The 22,029-nt window shown below is 42.9% G+C and overlaps 1 protein-coding gene across 1 annotated transcript in view; it reads left to right on the forward strand.

Annotated features, from left to right (window-relative positions):
• MTX2 (metaxin 2) overlaps positions 1-21,115 on the forward strand; it is an 86,874-nt gene extending 65,759 nt beyond the window's left edge. The window contains exons 9-10 of the mRNA XM_063428665.1: positions 13,072-13,148; positions 19,578-21,115. Of these exons, the coding sequence (XP_063284735.1) occupies positions 13,072-13,148; positions 19,578-19,788 (288 nt within the window). The 3' untranslated portion in view covers positions 19,789-21,115. The remainder of the gene's footprint in view (positions 1-13,071; positions 13,149-19,577) is intronic.
• Positions 21,116-22,029: the final 914 nt, after the last annotated feature.

Genomic DNA, 22,029 nt, shown 5'->3' on the forward strand with positions numbered 1-22,029 from the left:
CTTGCACATGCTCCGTACACTACTGATCGTATCTTGCCTCGTGCAACCAACTGATCGATACGTCAGCATATGCACGTACACATGCCACGTGGTAATCTCGGCCTACTAAATTTATTTTTACCGAGATTCCACCACATTCCCCCCTTTGATGCCTCTTGATATTTTACAATTACTTGAGGCATCACATAACCTTAGTTTTGCTTACACCGCAAGTTACCTTGAACCAGACCAGACTTATCTTATGATGTGAATCTTCAACATTCATCTTCTTGCATTGGTTCTCCCTGATCTAGAGCCTTATATTTATATATCGCCATTATCTGTGCAGCAGCCTTCCTCTCTGCTATACTTCCTATCAGGCTTTGCACAGACCTAACTACTAGGGGTATAAGACACGGTAGGAGTAGACACAACAGTAAAATCAGTAGGACTCCACCTACCACTGCCTTAAGCCCTCCAAACCACTCATACCAGCTACCAAACCAACTACTTGGATTATACCCTTTCCATACCTGAGTAGGCACATGCGCTAGTTTAACCATATGGCTAGTAAGCTCAGCTATTGCTTGCCCTTCGTCGTCTATTTGAAGACAGCAATTGCTTAGGTTAAACTTCCCACATACACCTCCCTCTACTGCCAAAAGGTAATCCAAGGCTAATCTATTCTGGTATACTGCTGTCCTCATCCTGGTATTATGTTTCACTAGGAGATTGAGCGCTTGTGATGTTTCGTTAGTGATAATCTCAACCACCGCCTGTAATCTTATAATGCGGTTGAGCATATAAATAGGGGTTCTATAACCAAAGGTACCATCTTCAGCCCACGTGGCTGGCCCATAATAATCTATGATACGCTGGGGAGGCCATTCATTATCTTCCCAGGTGCCTATCTCTAGGGGTCCCCTTTTCTTCCTATGATTCACATCATACACTTTAACACCTAAAGTCTCACCTGTTTCAATCGGTAACAAGAAGAAGGATGGTTTGAGCATACCCAACACACATGCCCCTTCCCAGTCCTGTGGCAACTCCGAATAGGCCTTCTTACCACAGATCCAGTACAAATTTGCTGGGGCTCTCCAGGTAGATGTGATGGATAAATCAAACCACACATCCTTTAAATTGGCGTATCTAGCAAACGGGTTTGATGGTTCTGAGACATTTGAAGCCGACCACCAAGTTGTATTCTTTGTATCATCATCATAAGCTTTTTGCCCTAGACAAGTTAATTCTCCTACAGAAGTATTATACATTATTCCTTTCCTTGCTATGCAAACATAACCTATGATGGAGGTCTTTAATCTCCACTCAGATTTACCTCTAACACTCAAATGATAATCGGCTTGTGTAGATATTAGTTGGTCAACTGCCTCAGAACCGGACATCACCTCCTTTGCTTCCCAAGGCCATTGGTCTCCCATGTTAGTACCTCCACACACATAGCAGTTGGTAACATTAAGACTACCGGCAATACTCTCGGCTAAATCTATGAACAGGTTTTTAGCGTTATGGGGGATCTTATTATCTATACTCATCTCTTCATAAAAGGAATGGTATACTTGATGAGTCTGGGAGGATACCGTATCAGTCTCTATCCCTATAAACAATAATGTCCCAGGATCTAAACCCGTCCCGTATATTTGAAACCCAAATAAATTTCCATACTTATCTAAGAACTTGTCGGGGTTATTAATAAGTATATGGACTGGGTTGCATTCCATAGACTTACAATATGGGCTAGTCGGCAACTTAGTCACTATCATGTCTTTATCTACTGTCTGTCCCCAAGTCGCCCACCCCACACAAGACCAATATGGGCAAAAGTTATAGTCTTTATTTGGGCATCTAGGACTCACATATTTATTTTTGCTACTGGGACAAATATATTTATCGTTAGATCCATACGTCCTCTCCCATCTAAGATCCCCACATACATTCCACGGCTTTCTACCACTTGATATCGCCTTACATGCATCAAATAGCAGAACACCCGAAGAATATACGGATTCTAACACCGTCTTATTAATTAGGGTCCCCTGAGGATCTCCATTCCTGAGAGTCAACCAAATTGTACGAGGTTGATACTCTGGACTGAAGCACTTAGGTTCTCCTACTCCTAAATGGCACACACTATAGTCTATATTTAGGTATCTACATCTTGATACCTCTCCTTTACATTCGTATTGTGAATGCCAAATTAGGGTTTGGGAAATATGGTTACCTGTTCTCGTAGTCTTAATGCATACCTCACAGCTAGGAGTGTCGGTACCTCTACCTTCCTGAATATAAAAACACATGTAAATAAACACAATCAAAAGCACATCTTTCGCCGTCATCCTCAGTCTTCGTCCGTGCGATGGAACCTCAGCTTCCAGGATGTGAGGGCTGCAGGGAATGGAGTTCTGCTCGTCTTCACAGGTGTCCCTTCGAGACTTTCCTGGCTTATACACTATGTGTTGGTAAGAGGACAGGCTTTATTATGGCCTGTCCTCTGTAACAATAAAATTTGTAATCCACAATAATTCCTCGTTACTCCGACTGAGTAGTGCGTTTCAACCGGATCTTGCAGGGATTCTCTGGATCTGCTGTAACTTGCCAAGAATCAACTGCTGCTGGCTTAACCCTGGAGTGATGTATCCACGGAGTCACTTCGGCTACTTTTATCGCAGAACTCTGGGGTCTATATGCAGTATGAAGCCTCCACTTTATACCAAGCATATGAGTCAGTTGTTGTAGGCACTGATGAACAAAAGCTGGACCATTGTCCGATCCTATAGAACAGGGTAGTCCATATCGGGGTATTATTTCTCGTAGCAGGAATCTCACAACTTCTCCTGCTTTCTCTGTACGAGTAGGACATGCTTCTACCCAGCCTGAATAGGTGCACACAATTACCAACAGGTAACGATGTCCACCCGATTTAGGCATCACTGTAAAGTCTATTTGTAGATCGGACATGGGGAGTCCCCCCATAAACTGGACTCCTGGTGGCTTTACTGGTCCTTGTCTTGCATTATTTTTAGCACACGTTACACATCTACGTACAATGGCCTGAGTCAAGTTGGACAATCTTGGTATGTAGAAATGTTTCCTGAGAGATTCTTCTGTACTGTCTCTCCCAGAATGTGTCCCGTTGTGATAATTTTGGACAATTTCTATCGCTAGTGATGCTGGTATGACTATTCTTCCATCTTCTAGCTGATACCACTTGTTCTCCAGATACTTTCCCGGTTCAGTCTTTAACCACTCCTCTTCTTGAGCTGTATAAACTGGAGTCCATTGGGACAATGGAGTTGGTATAAGAGCAGCTATATGCCCCACATACTCCTGTCTTCCTGATTCAGCAGCACGCTTAGCTGCACTATCTGCCATCCGATTTCCTTTGGTTACATCACCATCTCCTCTCAGATACGCTCGACAATGAATAATACCGACTTCTTTCGGCTCCCACACTGCTTCCAATAGTTGTAGGATTTCAGCTGCGTACTTGATTTCTTTGCCTTCTGAATTCAGTAGTCCTCTTTCTTTATACAAAGCTCCGTGGGCATGAGTGGTTAAAAACGCATACTTAGAGTCCGTATAGATATTTACTCTTAAACCTTCAGCCAATTGTAACGCTCGTGTTAGTGCTATCAATTCTGCCTTTTGTGCTGATGTTCCTTTTGCCAGTGGCCGAGCTTCTATCACCTTGTCTATTGTTGTTACTGCATATCCTGCATAGCGGATCCCTTCTTTCACATAACTACTGCCGTCGGTGTAATATTGAACATCGGGGTTCTGGATGGGAAAATCACGAAGATCTGGTCTACTTGAGAATACTTCATCCATTACTTCCAAACAATCATGTTGACTTTCAGTAGGTTGTGGCAAAAGGGTAGCTGGATTTAAGGTGTTTACAGTCTCTAAATGCACTCTTGGGTTTTCACACAACATTGCTTGATACTTGGTCATACGGCTGTTACTAAACCAATGATTTCCTTTGTAATCCAACAACGTCTGTACTGCATGTGGGACTCGTACATAAAGTTCTTGACCCAGAGTGAGTTTATCGGCTTCAGCTACTAGCAGGGCGGCTGCAGCTACGGCTCTTAGACAAGGTGGAAGTCCGCTGGCCACTGCATCCAGTTGCTTAGACATGTAGGCAACAGGTCTTTGCCATGATCCCAAGTACTGTGTCAATACTCCCACAGCCATTCTTCTTTGCTCATGTACGTACAGGTAGAATGGTCGTGTGTGATCAGGTAGACCTAATGCTGGGGCACTCATCAAAGCCTTCTTCACATCTTCAAATGCCGTTTGCTGTTCTTGAGTCCATAAGAAGGGGTCGTGCTCTGTACCTTTGATGGCTGCGTACAGAGGTTTTGCCAGTATCGCATAGCTGGGAATCCATATCCTACAGAAGCCTGCTGCCCCCAAGAATTCTCGCACTTGTCTTCTATTCTTGGGTATTGGTATTTGGCAGACAGCTTCTTTTCTCTCTGGCCCCATAATCCTTTGACCTTCAGAGATATGGAATCCCAGATACTTGACAGTTGGCAAACACAACTGAGCCTTCTTTCTAGACACCTTGTATCCTGCCTTCCAGAGAATGTGTAGTAGATCGTGCGTTGCTTGCTGACATTTTTCTTTTGTAACTGCTGCTATCAACAAGTCATCTACATACTGTAACAATACACACTCTCCTGGGATAGACTCGAAATCCAGTAGATCTTGACTTAGGGCTGAACCAAATAGGGTAGGTGAATTTTTAAACCCTTGGGGCAGTCTTGTCCAAGTCATTTGGCGTTTTGAGCCCGTTACAGCGTTCTCCCATTGGAAAGCGAAAATACATTGACTTTCTGCGGCAATTCGGAGGCAAAAGAAGGCATCTTTGAGATCTAAGACTGTGAAGTAAGTAGCCCCGCCCGGAATTAAAGCAAGCAGGTTATATGGATTGGGTACAACTGGATGTATACTAACAACCGCATCATTGACTGCTCTCAAGTCCTGCACAGGTCGATACTCATCTGTACCGGGCTTTTGAACAGGCAGCAATGGGGTGTTCCAGGGGGAAGTACAGAATTTTAGGATACCATACCGTATGAACTTATCCAGATAGGATTGGATGTTCTTCTTAGCCTTCTGTGGGATGTGGTATTGTCTTAGGCTCACTGGATAAACCCCAAGTTTCAGTTCAATTTTTATAGGTGGAATATTGCGGGCCAGTCCTGGTGGGTTGTTCTCTGCCCAAACTCCTGGTATGTTAAATAATGTCTCATCACTCCTAGGGTTTTGGCTAGTCAACACTGTATAAAGTCGCCACTCTTCTTCCTTTGGTACGGATAAAGTCATGATACCTGAAGGTCCATTAAACTTTAAGGATGTTGTTCCATTTGGTAGGAACGTAATCTGCGCTTGTAATTTTGATAGCATATCACGTCCCAGCAATTGGACTGGACATTCAGGCATATAAAGGAATTGATGTTTTACTACGTGGCCTCCCAATGTACAGAGTCGACTTTTAAGAACCGGTCTTTCAGCACTTCTTCCAGTTGCTCCTATCACAGTAATAGTCCTTCCAGATGGAGGAGCAACTAGATTAGTCACCACTGAATGTTCAGCACCAGTGTCGATCATGAACGCACTCCTTTTTCCCCCTATTGATACATCGACCATAGGCTCCGCTCGACCAAGGGGGATGGAGCCCGGTCGGTATCAATAGTCCTCCATGACCGTGTCAGCCAATCCTACGAAGTCCCTACCTTCTCTATCGCGGGACCTTTGCGCTGCTGGAATATACCTGTCTTCCCTAACACTTCCTCTGTTCCCATTACTCCCTCTATAACCATTACTCCCTCCGGGGCCTCCTCTACCTCTCGCTCTGCCTCTAAAATTTCCGTACCCTGTCCTAGGTCTGTCTCTCTCAGACTGTTCCCTTCGCGGGCACTCATTTCTCCAATGCCCTTCTTCCCTACAGTAAGCGCACTGATTTTTACTTAGAGGTTCCTCATTCCATCTACTATCGCCTCTATCTGGGCCCCGTCTATCTACGCCTGCGATCGCTACCGCTAGCATATCAGCCTTTTTACGCATCTTGCGCTCTTCCTCTTTCTTATTTTCTGTATCCCTGTTCATATAGACCTTATTTGCTACCTCCATTAGTTGGGTGATTGACATACCTGCAAACCCTTCTAACTTTTGTAGCTTGCGCTTAATATCTCCGTATGCTTGGCTGACAAAGGCGGAGTTAACCATTCGGGAATTGTCTGCGTCTTCCGGATTAAAGGGGGTATACAAGCGGTATGCCTCCAATAATCGGTCATAAAAGACACTGGGCGCTTCATCGCTTTTCTGGATCACCTCAACTGTCTTCGACATGTTAATGGCTTTCTTTCCTCCTGCTTTCATGCCAGCAATTATAGCGTCTCTATAGGCTCTGAGTTGAACCATATCAGCACCATTTACGTTCCAGTCGGGATCAGTGTTGGGATAATGTGTTGCGGCCCATGCTGCTGGATTAGCTTGGTTCAAAGCACGGGCTCTATCCTCTAGTGCTTTTATGGCTGCTTGATTTATTCTTGTCCTTTCCTCATTGTTAAATAAAGTCATTAGTAACTGCTGGCAATCAGCCCATGTCGGATTATGCGTCTGTACTATTGAGGTGAACAGATCAGTCATAGCTTGTGGTTTCTCAGTATACGAGGAATTATGGGTCTTCCAGTTTAAAAGGTCGGTTGTGGTAAATGGGACATATACGAAGACTGGGTCAGCGTGTGCCATTTGACCTGCGGCATCGATATAAGCTGACCCGGGATTCAGACGAAGAGGCATCTGATAGTGCTTTAATTGTTGGGCACCAGTCAACTGTCGGGTTTGGATGGGGCTACGTAGAGAGGCGTCAGTCATGGGTTCCGGTCGGGGAGAGATAGGGTATGGGGATGTGGGAGGTTGGCTTTGGGAAAAGGTCGTAAATAAAACACTTCGAGCCGAGCTAGATGAAGCTTGACCGGAAGTCTGAAGTGGCGCCAAATCAGGATATTCGTTTCTAATGGGGGTGGGTTCTGGTTCCGGAAGGGGAGATTTAGTACGAGGGGGGGTGGATCCTGTACTGGAGGAGGAAGCGGAAGTGGATGAGGGTAATGAGGGGAGGGGTGCAGGACTTCCTGCGTTTGCGTCACTTCCTCTTAACGGAAAGTAAGGGGGCGGCAAAGGGATCTCGGACTCAGGGGGCGTGTCCAAAATGGGCCTAACACCGGTCCTAGTGGACGAACAAGTCCTAGCTACCATGAGGCGACACTGCTCCTCGTGGCATGTCTGGAGCCATTTTGGCGAGTCATTTACGGCCTGTCTCCAACAGTCAATATAAGGAAACTGGCCGTAAAGTTCAGGCCTACCCGATACAGCCACGTGTAAGCGCTGTACCAGAGTTGGATCCAAACTGCCACGTGGCGGCCATGCCGCAACCAAAGTAGGCCACTCCCTAGTGCACAAAGTAACTAAACGTACAGGAGACATCTTAACCCCAAAATCACAAGTTTTGAATCCCTTTTTAAAATTCTTCACCATACAACCTAAGGGATCCGGAATCGTTGACTGCGACGCACCCATACTTAACAATGGAACGTCGTCGACAACGAATACTATGCACGCGTACTATTCAACAGTCACACCCGTTTCCTCTGGCAACAGCACCACGTGGTACGGTTACCAAGTGAAACGTACACAATAACAATAAACACTCAGGGAATTCCCGTACACACACAGCTGTTACACCAGTCACTATATAATCAATATTATGCCCTTTGGCGTAACTATACAGTCACCCACGCTATAATTCTCTATATACGAATTACCCGTCTATAACACACCCCAGTAACATCGTCTTTTACAAATAGCGGTTACAGTACGGTTAGCATAGGTCAAAGCACAAGTTAAGGTCACAATACAATTATTAGTGGTTATGGTGTTAAAACATGCAATGGACGACAGTGATTAGTACTTATATACAGTGTCAGTAAATATACAGGGTTATGGTACCGTGCACTATAATACAGCAACACACTATTAACACTCTCGCTAGACGGCTGAGCTCGCGCTATCTAACAAGATATACACTTTACTAAAACAATCGTTAACACATTTACAATTCCCAACTAAACTATTGGCCAGTACCTTGAATGGACTACCTAAAAACAATCTACATACGTTTTGGTTAGCCACACTGCCCAATCACCACATATATAGCGAGCTAGAGAACCGAATTTACACAGACGCCTCTTAGTCGCACTATACAACGAGCTAGAGGACCGAATTTACACAGACGCCTCTTAGTCGTACTATCAAAAGTCTAGTGGGTTCCAAATTTACACGCCTTCCCACTTAGCCCAGATAGGATGAGAACTAGCGAACCGGATTTACACAGACGCCGCTTAGTCTCCCGGTCCCTCCGACCTAGCGAACAAAATATACACCCTAGAACGCTAGTCTAGACAAGACACCGGTGTCCGGCTAGGGCTTATTTTACACCAGAGCGCCCCGCCTGACTAACCAAATCAAACGGTCTGACTAAAGAGCGTTCGATCGAGCGGTGCGCCTTCGCTCCTTCCCTCCGACAGAGGGGGCAGATACACAGATTCAAAACCCCTTTGGGCCTACCGCACAATCGGTATACCCCTAGTGGGTCCTGCCGTCTAAAACAGCAGTTGTCTTACCTCCTCGGTCCTGAACCTGAGTTCACACTCATCGACGGGGACACCCCAGCACTTCTCACGTAGAGGCCGATGATCTCCTGGACAACAGACCAGTGGCGCCGAGACGAAGGGAGGTCCACGCAGAAGTTCAGGGGTGCAGCCGTAGAGAACGTGGGCAAAGATAGACCGTCTCACGCCTCTGCCTCTCAGCTACCGTTGAACGATGAGCTTCCCGGCCAATGCACCAAATGATACCGGAGAAACTGACGCATGGCTTGTCCAGCACAATGGAGGAGGGGGAATACTATATCCTGTATTCTTGCACATGCTCCGTACACTACTGATCGTATCTTGCCTCGTGCAACCAACTGATCGATACGTCAGCATATGCACGTACACCTGCCACGTGGTAATCTCGGCCTACTAAATTTATTTTTACCGAGATTCCACCACACACTTATATTTAAATTACACACGAATATATACAATATATATAATAACTATATATATGGTATATATATATTATTATAAAATACAAATAATATGTTAATAAAAATAAATAACAAAAAATAAAAATAATTTTTAATAATTAAAAAAAAATTATATATATATATTCAATTTTATTCTAACAGTATTTTGATATTGATATATATATATTTATATCAAAATACACTTAGAATGTAATGATATATATATCTATGTATAAATAAATAAATAAAAATAATACGAAATATACATATGTCCACATACAAAATTACATTAATAATTTCATAAATATACACGTAGACGTCAAATATATAAATATGTATATATATTAAAATTCTACGTGCATATTTATGTAATATTTTTACCTAATTAAGTAATTTTAATGATTGCAATTTGAGGGACCTGCCTGCCAACCCAGGCCAAAAGTCCAGATAATTTAATTTGCTAGCACTGTGCTTAACCCTGTAACTTTCTATGACACCCTAAATCCTGTACATGGGGGTACTGTTTTACTCGGGAGACTTCGCTGAACACAAATATTAGTGTTTCAAAACAGTAAAACATATCACAGCGATGATATTGTCAGTGAAAGTGAAGTTTTTTGCATTTTTCACACACAAACAGCTCTTTCACTGAGGATATTATTGCTGTGATATATTTTACTGTTCTGATACACTAATATTTGTGTTCAGCGAAGTCTCCTGAGTATAACAGTACCCCACATGTAGAGGTTTTATAGTGTTTGTGAAAGTTACAGGGTCAAATATAAGGCTTGATTTTACTTTTTTTTTTTTTATTGAAATTTGTCAGATTGGTTAGGTTGCCTTTGACAGCGTATGGTAGCCAAGGAATGAGAATTAGCCCCATGATGGCATACCATTTGCAAAAGAAGACAACCCAAGGTATTGCAAATGGGGTATGTTCAGCCTTTTTTAGTAGCCACTTAGTCACAAACACCGGCCAAAGTTAGCGGTTTTTGCATTTTTAACACACAAACAAATATAAATGCTAACTTTGGCCAGTGTTTGTGACTAGGTGGCTACTAAAAAAGACTGGACATACCCCATTTTAAATACCCTGGGTTGTCTACTTTAAAAAATATGTACATGTTAGGTGTGTTTCGGGGATTTATGACAGATAACGGTGTAACAATGTCACTATTGATACATTTAAAATATATATATATTGAAACAGCAATTTCCTACTTGTATTTATAGGCCTATAACTTGCAAAAAAAAGCAATAAAGCATGTAAACACTGGGTGTTTTTAAACTCGGGACAAAATTTTGAATCTATTTAGCAGTTTTTTTCATTAGCTTTTGTAGATAAGTAAAAGATTTTTCAAGTAAAAGTCCAAAAACATGTTTTTTTTTTTTTTTTTCACCATATTTCATTATTTTTTTTAAATACAATATATGACATAATATAAATACTGGTATGTAAAGAAAGCCCTTCTTGTCGTGAAAAAAACAATATATAACTTGTATGGGAACCGTAAATGAGAGAGCGGAAAATTACAGCTAAACACAAACACCACAAAAGTGTTAAAACTGCTCTGGTCCTTAACGTACAAACATCGCAAAAACAGGCCGGTCCTGAAGGGGTTAAGCAGTGAAATTGCAGGGGAATGATCTATACACTAAAACTGCTTTATTTAGCTAAAGTAATTTAGGTGACTATAGTGTTCCTTTAAGCATTTAAGCAAATGGTATGCTAGAACAAAGGAAGCATGCAGAAGATATAGGGACTGTGATGCTGTGGAAGAGATGATGGAAATACAGTAAATAGGGGGGCGGGTCGCATACAGTAATACAGTAAATAGGGGGATCGGTAGCATGGCGGAGAGGCTCCGGAGAAGCCGGGCCTTTAAGCCACAATAAGCAGATAATCTCACCTGAACGGACCCTGACAATACCCACACAGCTGTGGGAGAGGCTGCGGATCCCCGAGATCGGGAGTTTCGGACCCCGCACGGGAAGCACGAGACTTCGGGGGCTGCGGCCTACCCTGGGGGGAGCGGGGTGGACGGCCACTGCCCTGTCTCCCCACCACACTGCCACACACTAGAAGGATGGGGGCTCGCGGGCCCTGTTCCCCCCCCCCCCCCCCTCTGGGGTCATCCCGGTCCCCACTGGGACGAAACCGAGCCAACTGATGGGCCGACTAAAGGGCGCTGAATACCCAGGTCCCACAAGCAAAGATGGCGGCGGCGCAGAGCACCTAACCAAACGCTCCGGCAAATTAGAACCAAGCAGCTGACCTAACCAAAGGACAAAGCGGGCACACAGTGAACCCCGGCTGGAGAGCGAAAGGACCAAGAGAACCACCGGACCCTTTGCCTGCAACATGTGCCTCCCTGGCCGATATATGCAATACTCACCTAAGATGGTGGCTTGTCAAGACCTCAAGCAACAACCACCATGCAGCACAGCAGCAATCTCGCTGGAGACCAACTTTTTCTGAAGCAATCGACGCTGAAAGATATTGGGACTGTCAGAGCCTCCTGATCCGCTTGTCGAAGAAGCTGGCTACATTAGAGAGCTGAATGTTTTAACCTTTTTGTTGCTACTTAGTGTTGCATAACATCCATGCCATGTACAAAAAAAAAAAAAAAAAAAAAGAAATACAGTAAATAGATTTAAGAATGTCCGTAATACCCAAATATCAAACCAGTCTGTGTTTGCAATTACATTGAAATGACATTGAGAACACTAAATAGTCTTTCTTTTTATGTGCTGCCTGGTTCTATCTATCTCTCTATGGTTACAGCTAAAATAATTCTTCTAACACTTGGCCTTGTAGATTGCTCACAGAAATACATCACAGTACCCATGTTTCTTGTTTTTAGGAGCAGCTGTGTATAGTCTTGATTTCTACCTGTATGGTGTGAAGGCCTGAAAAGCCAAACTGAAAACATTCTTCAATTCCGCTACACTTCTAGCTTGGCTACCTGGGCCTTACATTTGAATTCCCAACAATTCTCACTTAGTGAAAAACCCCGTAAGTGACTTACATGGTTTGTCCTTCACTATGTAACATGCAAACTTTTCCCTTGCACGTCTCTGCTAGTCTCATTCAGGGCTGCCATCATGAGGGTGATATCAACCAACTGGTTGTCACGGGACCCGGGACCCATATTACCTATCTGTAGCGGTGGAACTGCAGCCGGTGCAGCTGCACTGGGACCCGCACGATGATGGGGCACATCGGGTGGCCCATGCACTTAAAGCCACCCGATGGGCATGTGTCTTCTGGAGCCCGGTCAGCGCTGCAGCCCTTTCATAGCGTGACCGAGCCACTTTAAAGATGGCAGTCACTGCCTTTGCTGGGTGGAAGTGACGGTGTATTCTGTGTCAATGTGCATCTGTGTGTGTGTCATTGTGGGTGTATATATATATATATGTGTGTGTGTGTCACTGTGTCATTGTGTTTGTGTGTGTGTGTGTAACATGTATCTGCATTCAGTACACATACACTACACATGCACTAACACACACCGTGTCCACTTCACACACACACACTCTGTATCCACTCTACACACCTCCTTGGAGGTGTACCCTGAGAGCGGGCATGGAGGTGGCCGCCCTGATCTCGCTTGTTTTGTATTTCTCAATAAACACTAAATACAGTCTGCAATGCATTACTAATTATCCGTTATCTTCTGAAATGGCACAGTATACATGGTAATATTGTATTTAACCCTTTCAGTACAAGGGAGGCTGCATTATGCATCACTCTGGCGTGGCTTACTTGGGTTGTTTTCTAAATATTCCATGTCTGTTAGTCCACCCATTGTACAGCGCTACGGAGTCTGATGGCGCTATATAAATAATAAAATAATAATAAATCTTATTACATAAGTGTTAATATGAAGTCTGGAGGTTTTTTCACATCTTCTCTTCACATGTTTCAATAGGTGTATGACGATGTCGACCAGTGCTGCCAGGCCCTGTCTCAAAGGTTGGGAAGCCAGCCCTATTTCTTCAATAAACAGTAAGTCACTGCATTCATAATTTCTTAATAAAATCATAAACTTAATTCTAAATAGCTTTATATTTCCTTATAAATGTCCTCTAATGACAATCACAAAATAGTACATTACAGTTCTGCTGTTTTTCAGAACTGAAATTATACATAGCTTATTTGTGTATATATATTTCTACGTTTTGTTTTCCTTATTCATTATAAACATGCATAAACTGAAAATATCTTTCAGGCCTTCTATATGGTATATGCAATTTGAGCCCTTATAGAGTGAGCCAGTGGACAGTAATTATTTTATTTGTGTACATTTCCATACCAGAAATTAATGGCTGAATACTCACCTTGTGTTACTCCATTCAGACTTCATTCTTATCCCAATTCTACAGCGCTACAGAATTTGATGGTGCTATATAAATAATAAAATAATAATAGTATAGAAAATGTCCAGAAATACCCTCAGAGTTCTTCTGTTCTCTATTGCTCTTTTCCTCATTTAGCAAAGTGTCTGGTAATATTTTAATTCTGTGCTGTGAAATGAATGGACTCGTGTACAAGATATCCATGATACATAAAGCACAATTGAAGTGCTGTTTGGAGTTTTTTATGGCTTCTGTTTTGAGCTAAATTTAGCATTTCCTCTTTACCTTCATAAATATGCCCATATGGTACACAAAGGCCAATAAGGGTTCTAAATTGCCATAAACCTAATGTTTCGGATAGTCTAAACTCTTGTAGACCTATGAAAGGGTTCCTATGAAAGAGTCCCAAATAATGACTGTAAAAAAAAATCTATTTCCTCCACCTATGGAAAAAAATTACACGTAAAAATATGTATCACGGGGGGCGGAGCCTAACTGCGAAGCAGAGAGGTCGCATGGCGTCGGAGCTCCTGAGCAAATACCGCAAAAAACAGTGCTACAGCCCGATAAAACCGCTTAAAATCACCACGACCGTCAGCACAAGAGAGCAGAGCGATTATGGGTCGCAAATCGAAAAAATCAAAGCCGGATCGGCCAAGCCAGAACCATGACATTGGGGCAATGTGGAGACAGGCCCTCGAAACCTCAGGGCCCAATATGGCGACCTTCGCCGACAACTACTCCGACTTATCGGAAGAATACTCCCTGGAGGAAGACCCGATAGCAACACCGAGACAACCGGTGGCTGTGCCCAAACCCCAGAACCCAGATGGAGCACCGGTCACAACAGCGGTGTTAAAAAACCTGCTTGCAGGCCTGCAAACCACGCTCCAAGGGGACATAGCCGCGCTCCGCACGGAGCTTCAAGGCATCACCACGAGGCTGGACACCCTGGAAGTCACCTCGACAGCCCACGAACTAACTATCACCTCCCTGCAATCGGAGGTTACTCACCTTAAACAAACGACCATGGCCCTCGAACGGCGGTTCACCGCAGCGGAAGACGGGCGCAGAGCCACCAACATTAAGGTACGGGGGATACCGGACGATCTGCCCACAGAAGAACTGCCCCATTACGTGCGCAGGCTACTCACCGGCCTTCACACACCAAAAGCAGCCAAAGCCATTCCTCTGGAAAGTATATTCCGGATCCCAAAGCCGGCCACAGCCCCAGCGACGTCTTCCCGCGACCTCATAATCCGCTTTCAGTTCAGAAAAGACAAGGCCGCAACCATGGCAGCAGCTAGAGCGCAGGAGCCACTTACGTTTGAAGGACATTCATTGGCTTTCTTCCCGGATCTAACGGGCGACACATTGGCCTGGAGAGGCTCATTAAAGCCCTTTACCACGCTCCTTAGACAGAAGAATATACCATATAGATGGCGCCCGGACCGTTCCCTTCTCATCGTACGGGGCGAAAACAGGCATGTGGTCCACGACCTTCAAGACGCCCGAAACATGCTGCCAGTGCTGGGATTACCTCCGGACATCATGCAACAGGTGATGCCCCAGAAGAACGCGAGACCCTCACACGATTGGAACCCAGAGAAGGCTAAAATTTTCGTGCCACGACGATCGAGGCTGGATCCCCCTGAGGGGGCCGGTGCACGTGGACCCTAAAGGACTCTCAAGCTACATGTTGTCTTTATCAGGACTTCTGCATGTTTTCTAGTTTACCTACAGCCCTTTGGCACCATAACCTGCCCGCATATAGCCCATCACTTAACTCTGAGATCGCAGATAATCTGCGGAAAACGGCCACAGGAGGCTATTAGCACAGTCGCCTCTCTGCTCCCACCACTCACAGCCAACACGACAGGACACACACAGACTCCCCTCCCCTCCCCGTTGGTCTAGTGGCCCACGGGGCGACACACGAGGAACAACGACGCACACCATGACTACTCATGCATACACCAAATGAGCACTGACTGACCTGACGCTCACCACATAAGCACGAACCAACCTCAACATATTGTAAATGTCAGTGTGTTCAGTTAGACCACCTCCCACGACAACCAGACAGGTTGACCGAAAGTGTGAAGTGCCTGGCTCGACTAAGCTTCGCTAGCCAACTACCCGACCGTGAATCTCTTGGGCCCCCACAATTACCCCCACGTATGGCACCAAGCTGTCACCTTACCCCAACGTCAGCTCCACGACGATAGTCTCGAAAAACAAATGCCAAAAGTCGACAGTTTTTTTATTATTGTTATTGTCCGTTAATCTAATATAAAAATGTGCAAGGTTTATATGCCACCACTATATCACAATGTGACATGTTCAAGCTTATGACCGCTGTCGTGGCAGAGTAAGCTATGTTGTAATCCTCATGCACTCAAAAATAAAGAATTAAAAAAAAAAAAAAAAAAAATATGTATCACGTATATAATGAAGATTGTACACTTGGGACACATACACTAGAATTTCATTAATAGAAAGTGTCATTTGGGGTTTTTCGGGCCTTCCACCACGCCCCAATTTTTCATCTTTACAACTATTCGTATCAGTTAACCTTTTTTCCTCTCTCCTGTTAGCTGATGATAGGTGTCAGTTTGCAAATGGTGAATACTCATTGCTCTACAACACTAACTTGACAACTGTGGCCTAAGGATGACCAGGTCAGCACATTCATGGCTGTCAGGTGGAAGTGGTCTCATTCAGAAAACCACTGTTCCTCTTTGATTTTGCTGTGATGTTTATTACCATTTGTTTAGACATCAAAACAAAAGAAATTCAACTAACTGCCACAACTATGTAGTAACTATTCTCCCTGTCTAGGGAATTTCAGACACATGAAAAGCCCAGGAGGGATGTCATTAAGTGTTTGAAGTGCACTTTTTAAAGTAAGTTTTGTTATGCACAAGAGCTTTAGGGGACATTGGGACAAATAGAGGATTCTTGTACCTTGCCCTGAGAGCCAAAAAGATGACAGTCAGCATGTTTTTGTTACAGTTTCATTCATTGCCATGTCATGTTACGTATTCCATTCTATGTTTTAGAACAGCATGCAGGTCTTGCTTTATTTATTTATTTTTTAAATTTATATATCCGCATTTATTATGTAAAGATCTCCTATAATTTACACCCGATTGAGCCCTAGCTCTATGGCGATAGAATGTTCAAATTCATTCCTGACTTGATAGTTATGTATTATTATTATTAATAACAATAATAATACTATCATTATTCTGCAGCATATTCTGCGGCACTTTACAATTATAGAAAGGGGATATATCAGAGGTGAAGAAGGCCCTGCCCAAACAAGCTCCAACATATATATTCTGATTTATAGCTATTTAAAGTAAGACGCAATTAATTATTTATAAAACATTAACATGTTCTGTGGTGTCATGGGAGAGAAGGAAAAAGGTAAACTTGATTCTCATGTTATGCATAAAAATGAAGGTTCAGTTAAAAACATTTTTTTTTACTAATTCCTGCTACACCCAGGCCTTGGATGAACAGCATCATATAGCAAGGGCGCCATATATTTAATTATATTTTTGACATTTCTCTCTAATTTGCATAAAAAGTAATAAAACATTGGAAAGTTGCAGCCAATCAGGACCCCAAAATCGGGATCAGCAACATGACCATAATGTTTATTTGCTGCACTAAGGCATTTGACATAATGTTAAAGGGGCTCTATCAGCACTATAACTACTATAGCTTGTAGTAGCTATTGATAGTACAAAGAGGTTACAGACATGGTGCCATGTTCTGTCCATTTTGGTGTAGTTTGAAAAAAAAAACACAAGGTTTTCCACAACCACCCACAGCTCGCTTCCTCTTCTTCCACATTGCCTATGTTAAATTTACACCTCCATATTGCCAATATTAATTCAGCCCAACCTGCATGGCAGTACTGGGTTAATCTGCCCACAGCACTCTCAGCCAGTCATATGCCATGCAGTCCTTGGCCCATCCATGTCTAATGACATCAACAATCTAGGTTGTCTAATAAACTTTTCATCACAAGCATGTGTAGGATGCTATTTGGGTTTTACATTGACACAGCAAGCAATAGAGAATGCTGGATTTCCCTTGTCACTTGGTTGTTTTGGGGAAACCCAGGATCTGAGAACACTTTATTGTCAGGAAATTAAAATTCTGCCGTCGCTCTCACCGGCCACAAATAAAGGGTTAAAAACCCTTATTCCAGTACTGCGGTCCCTCAGGCTGACTCCATCTCTGCCTTCGTCGATGTCAGCATCGAGGGGAACCTAATGCACATGTGCAGCGATCGCGATGTGCGTATTAGGCCTTCCTCATAGAAAAGCATTGATTCAATGCTTCCCTATGGGATTTCAAAGTTAAATTCTGTAGAGAGCCCCTTCAGGCAGTTTTAACACTGCAATATAAACATGGCAGTTTCTGTAAAATTGCAATGTTTTGAATGGCTGGGCTAAGGGGGCTGGGACACTGCATCCAGGCTACTTCAATGAGTTTAAATCTTTATAAGAAACATTGCTAAGATTGGAAAATGATTGGGCAGTGATTCCATTTAAGCTATTCACCACTGAAATAAAGAGCAGTAGTTATTTTACTGCTACAGCACATCAAATGTTACATATCTACATACATACTGATGCCATGTTAGCTTAGAAAAAAACCTGTTTTGTAATTGTCAAAATGTGCTAATTTGCAACACTGTGCTGTAAAATATTCTTGTCTGGATGAAATCAGTGAACACAAATTTTACTAGATTTGGGGGTTCGGTTTAGTAAGCTCCTCTAAAGAGTGCAGCTAACAGTGATCCAAAGAGACCACCAGCTGCTATCTTTAGACTGCCCTGAAACTCCAGCAGCAAAAGATGGTAGCAGAGTTAACCAGCACCACAAATGCTCAATGTCTGCCTTATTATTATTTTTAACTAAATGGCTATTACCGCTACAGAATTATTTATCCTCTGCTTACATATGTCATGGAGCAAGCTTTAAAGTTTCACTCTAAGCACCAAAACCACTTTAGCTTAAAGGGACTCTCCAGTGCCAGGAAAAAAAAACACTGGCACTGCAGGTCCCCTCTCCCTCCCACCTCCCATCCCAAGTTGCTGAAGGGGTTAAATCCCCTTCAGTGACTTACCTGTATCCAGCGCTGATGTCCCTCGGCGCTGGGTCAGGGTCTGCCAACGCTCCTCCCCCCGGCGAATGACAGCCGGCGGGGGAGACCTGTTGCACATGCGTGGCCGGCGGCGGGGGAGACATAATGCGCATGCGCGGCAATGCTGTGCACACGCATTAGACCTCCCCATAGGAGGTTTCAATGCTTTCCTATGGGGATTTCGGCGACGCTGGAGGTCCTCACTTAGCGTGAGGACGTCCAGCGTCGTTATAACACACTTTTCGTGTTCTATGAACACGGAAGTGTCCTCTAGTGGCTGTCTAGTAGACAGCCACTAGAGGAGGACTTAAGCCTGCAAGGTAAATATTGCAGTTTATGAAAACTGCAATAATTACACTTGCAGGGTTACGGGTAGTGGGAGTTGGCACCCAGACCACTCCAATGGCCAGAAGTGGTCTGGGTGCCTGGAGTGTCCCTTTAATGAAATGATTTTGTTTGTATACACCAACACTACTTGATTAAGCTAAAGTTGCTAAGGTAATTAGACTATACCTTTAATTTCTACAGCGTATACAGCTGGTATTTTGTGCGTTGAAACTTAACAGGATTTGTTCTGATATTAGACCACATGTCCTCTACTTTTGTAACCTCCATACTACATAAGATGAGTATTATTTATAAAATACCAGCAGGTTCCACATTGCACCATGATTTTGTATATTGGACTTGCCTTCCATAAATAAATGAATCAGAATTAAAGAGATCCCTAGCCCTGGCTAGGCCAATTCACATTTTACTTCCATACCAAAGTCAATCTGTTGTGGTGAAGGAGTTAATATGAATAGAAACATTTCTAGAATTTATAGTACGTGCTTTAACCTCATTAAACGAAAATCACAGATGGTTTTGACTTGAGTATTATGCTGTTCTGTTTTTTATCCAATTCCTGTAGACCCACTGAGCTAGATGCCCTGGTATTCGGACATCTGTTCACAATCCTCACTACACAGCTGACTAACGATGAACTCCGTGAAAAAGTGAAGAGTTACAACAATCTCATTGGCTTTTGCAGAAGGATTGAACAGAACTATTTTGAAGATCACGACAGAGATAGCACATCGGGTTCCTCTACAAGATTATCAAAGGGGCCTGTGCTGCCCTAGTAGTTCTTCAGTGTAACAAATTCTACAATATGATGTTTTATAACAGGTTATTGAACCTTGAACTTCCAACTGTTGCTGGGGTACAGTTCCCTTTATTATTAATATTGTTTCCTGCAACAACAGGGTTGCAAGTTTGGTCACCTCTTATATCTCATATAATGTATGTTCCACATATCCAGTGAACCTAAAAAAAGAAGCATTTTTTAAGTCCGATTGTATCTGCATAATAATAAATTTAAGACAACTGTATGAAGCCTACACTTCCTTTTCTTTGATCTGACCCAGCACCTCTCTCTAGGCAATGTACAGCTGTAACAAATGAAAACCTCAGATCTTCCCAGAAGAAGCACAAAAGGCAGTAATTTGCATTACACATTGGGGATTACAGTAGTTGGTTACATGATGCAGCATTTCTTAGTTAAACTACTGTTTTCTAGTTTTGACAAGCATGCTCTCAGAGAATCTGGATGTTTACAAGATGATTATCCCCTGTAACTAATTAGCATTCCAAAGACATTTCTCTTTAAAATCAAATTGCAGTGCAGAGGAGGGGCAGAATAGCGCTTTAACCTGTTGCGTACATATTTTTCAAATACACTTTTAGTGGAACTTTAAATCGTATTATGTAAAGTTTTTTTTTTTTTTTAATGTTTTTTTTTGTGTTCCGCTTTGAATTAAAACCATCTGTTTGTGTATTTACTTTCTTGAGATAATAGAAAATTTTCATTTATTGGAGAATGGCATGGATTCTGTTGTACTATATTGTGGCTGTATTTGTTACTTGCTATGCATGTAGGCGTTAACAGAGATAGATGAAAGAACCTGTTTTGTTGTTTATGTCCAAGTTTTTTTTTCTCCCTGCAACAAATTAGTTGAGGGATGAACCTTGTTTATTTCTGTGTATGTTCACAAAATTGGCATTTTTGCCTTTATTATAAAAACAGCATTTATTCACGGGTAAATAATATGCACTTTTTTAGAGTGCTGTGGATGTACAGGACATCTTGTCAGACACATGGGCGAAATGGTGGTTTAGAGAAAGGAAGAAAAATCTGCACATTTTGGCAATATTGCATTTTTCCAATTAAGAAATTTTCACTCATCATAAGACATTCTCTCTATTCAGTGATGTAATAAAGTAATATTCATGTCACATATTAATCTGTAGTTTATAATAGCACGTTTGGTGTGTGTTTTTTATTGCCAAACTATTCTCATCAATCTATTGGTGCTGTAACCGTTTGTAATGATCCAATTTCTTGTTAATTTTCCCGCTTTATAATATAAAGTTCTGCTTATTATTAAATGCCAATAATAATAATAATAATTGGTGCTCATTTTTTAAACATCAGATGCTGAGTTGACTGCTGGGATAGAATCTGTCATATGATGCTTGCACAAGTATTCTAATTTTCTTACAGACACGGAGGCTCCTATTATGCATTCTTTCTTATTTTATTCCCTCAGCAGCAAAACAATTGAGAAAAAAAACGAGATAGTTTTAACAATAACATTATAAATCTGCCTATGAACAGTGGCAGCCAATCAGGTTACAGGTGTCCATGCGAAAGGAAACTGTCACATCCTGTTCCTCTTCTTTCTTGCTGCTCCCTCAGACAGCTAAGTATTGAATTTCTTAACTCTAATGTTGTATGCTTGTCACTTTAACTATAGTTATTGGTATTTGGCTGGTGTATGCCTGGACTGCCCTCAACGGGGTGCCGATGCTTTGTGGACATCCCTGGGTTCCCTTTCCCCCTGATTTCCCCCTCGGGAGAGCTGCCGTGGTCATTCTAATTAGCCACACAGGGGATTTTCCTGTGCGGCTGGTTCCCACGACATCGGAACGGCTGCGAGCTCTGTGTGCTCACGACCATTGTGAGGGGAGGAGCCAGACTCTGCTGTTGGCCTGCTTTCTCTAGTGAAAGCGCGCATAGGCAGGAAACCAGTTGTGTGGTCTCTCACCTTCCCTCGCTGTCTGACGGATCCAGGCTCCTCTGGCAGGGCATACACCAGAGTTTGATTAGTGTTTTAAGTGTGGGTTACTCAACCCTATTTGTTTTTCTTTCAGCTTTTTAGTACTTAGAGTCAGCTAAGTTTTCTCCCTTCATTCTGTCACTGAAACAGAATAGTGTCACTATGCAGTCCATAAGGGATAATGTAGATGGGACTGGTTTAACAAGTATTGATCCCTTCCAGCCCCCCCATGGCTGATGCCTTACTGGTCTCTTATGAGTTCCG

The sequence above is a fragment of the Pelobates fuscus genome, chromosome 8, assembly GCF_036172605.1.
Source record: "Pelobates fuscus isolate aPelFus1 chromosome 8, aPelFus1.pri, whole genome shotgun sequence".
NCBI classification, from domain to species: domain Eukaryota; kingdom Metazoa; phylum Chordata; class Amphibia; order Anura; family Pelobatidae; genus Pelobates; species Pelobates fuscus.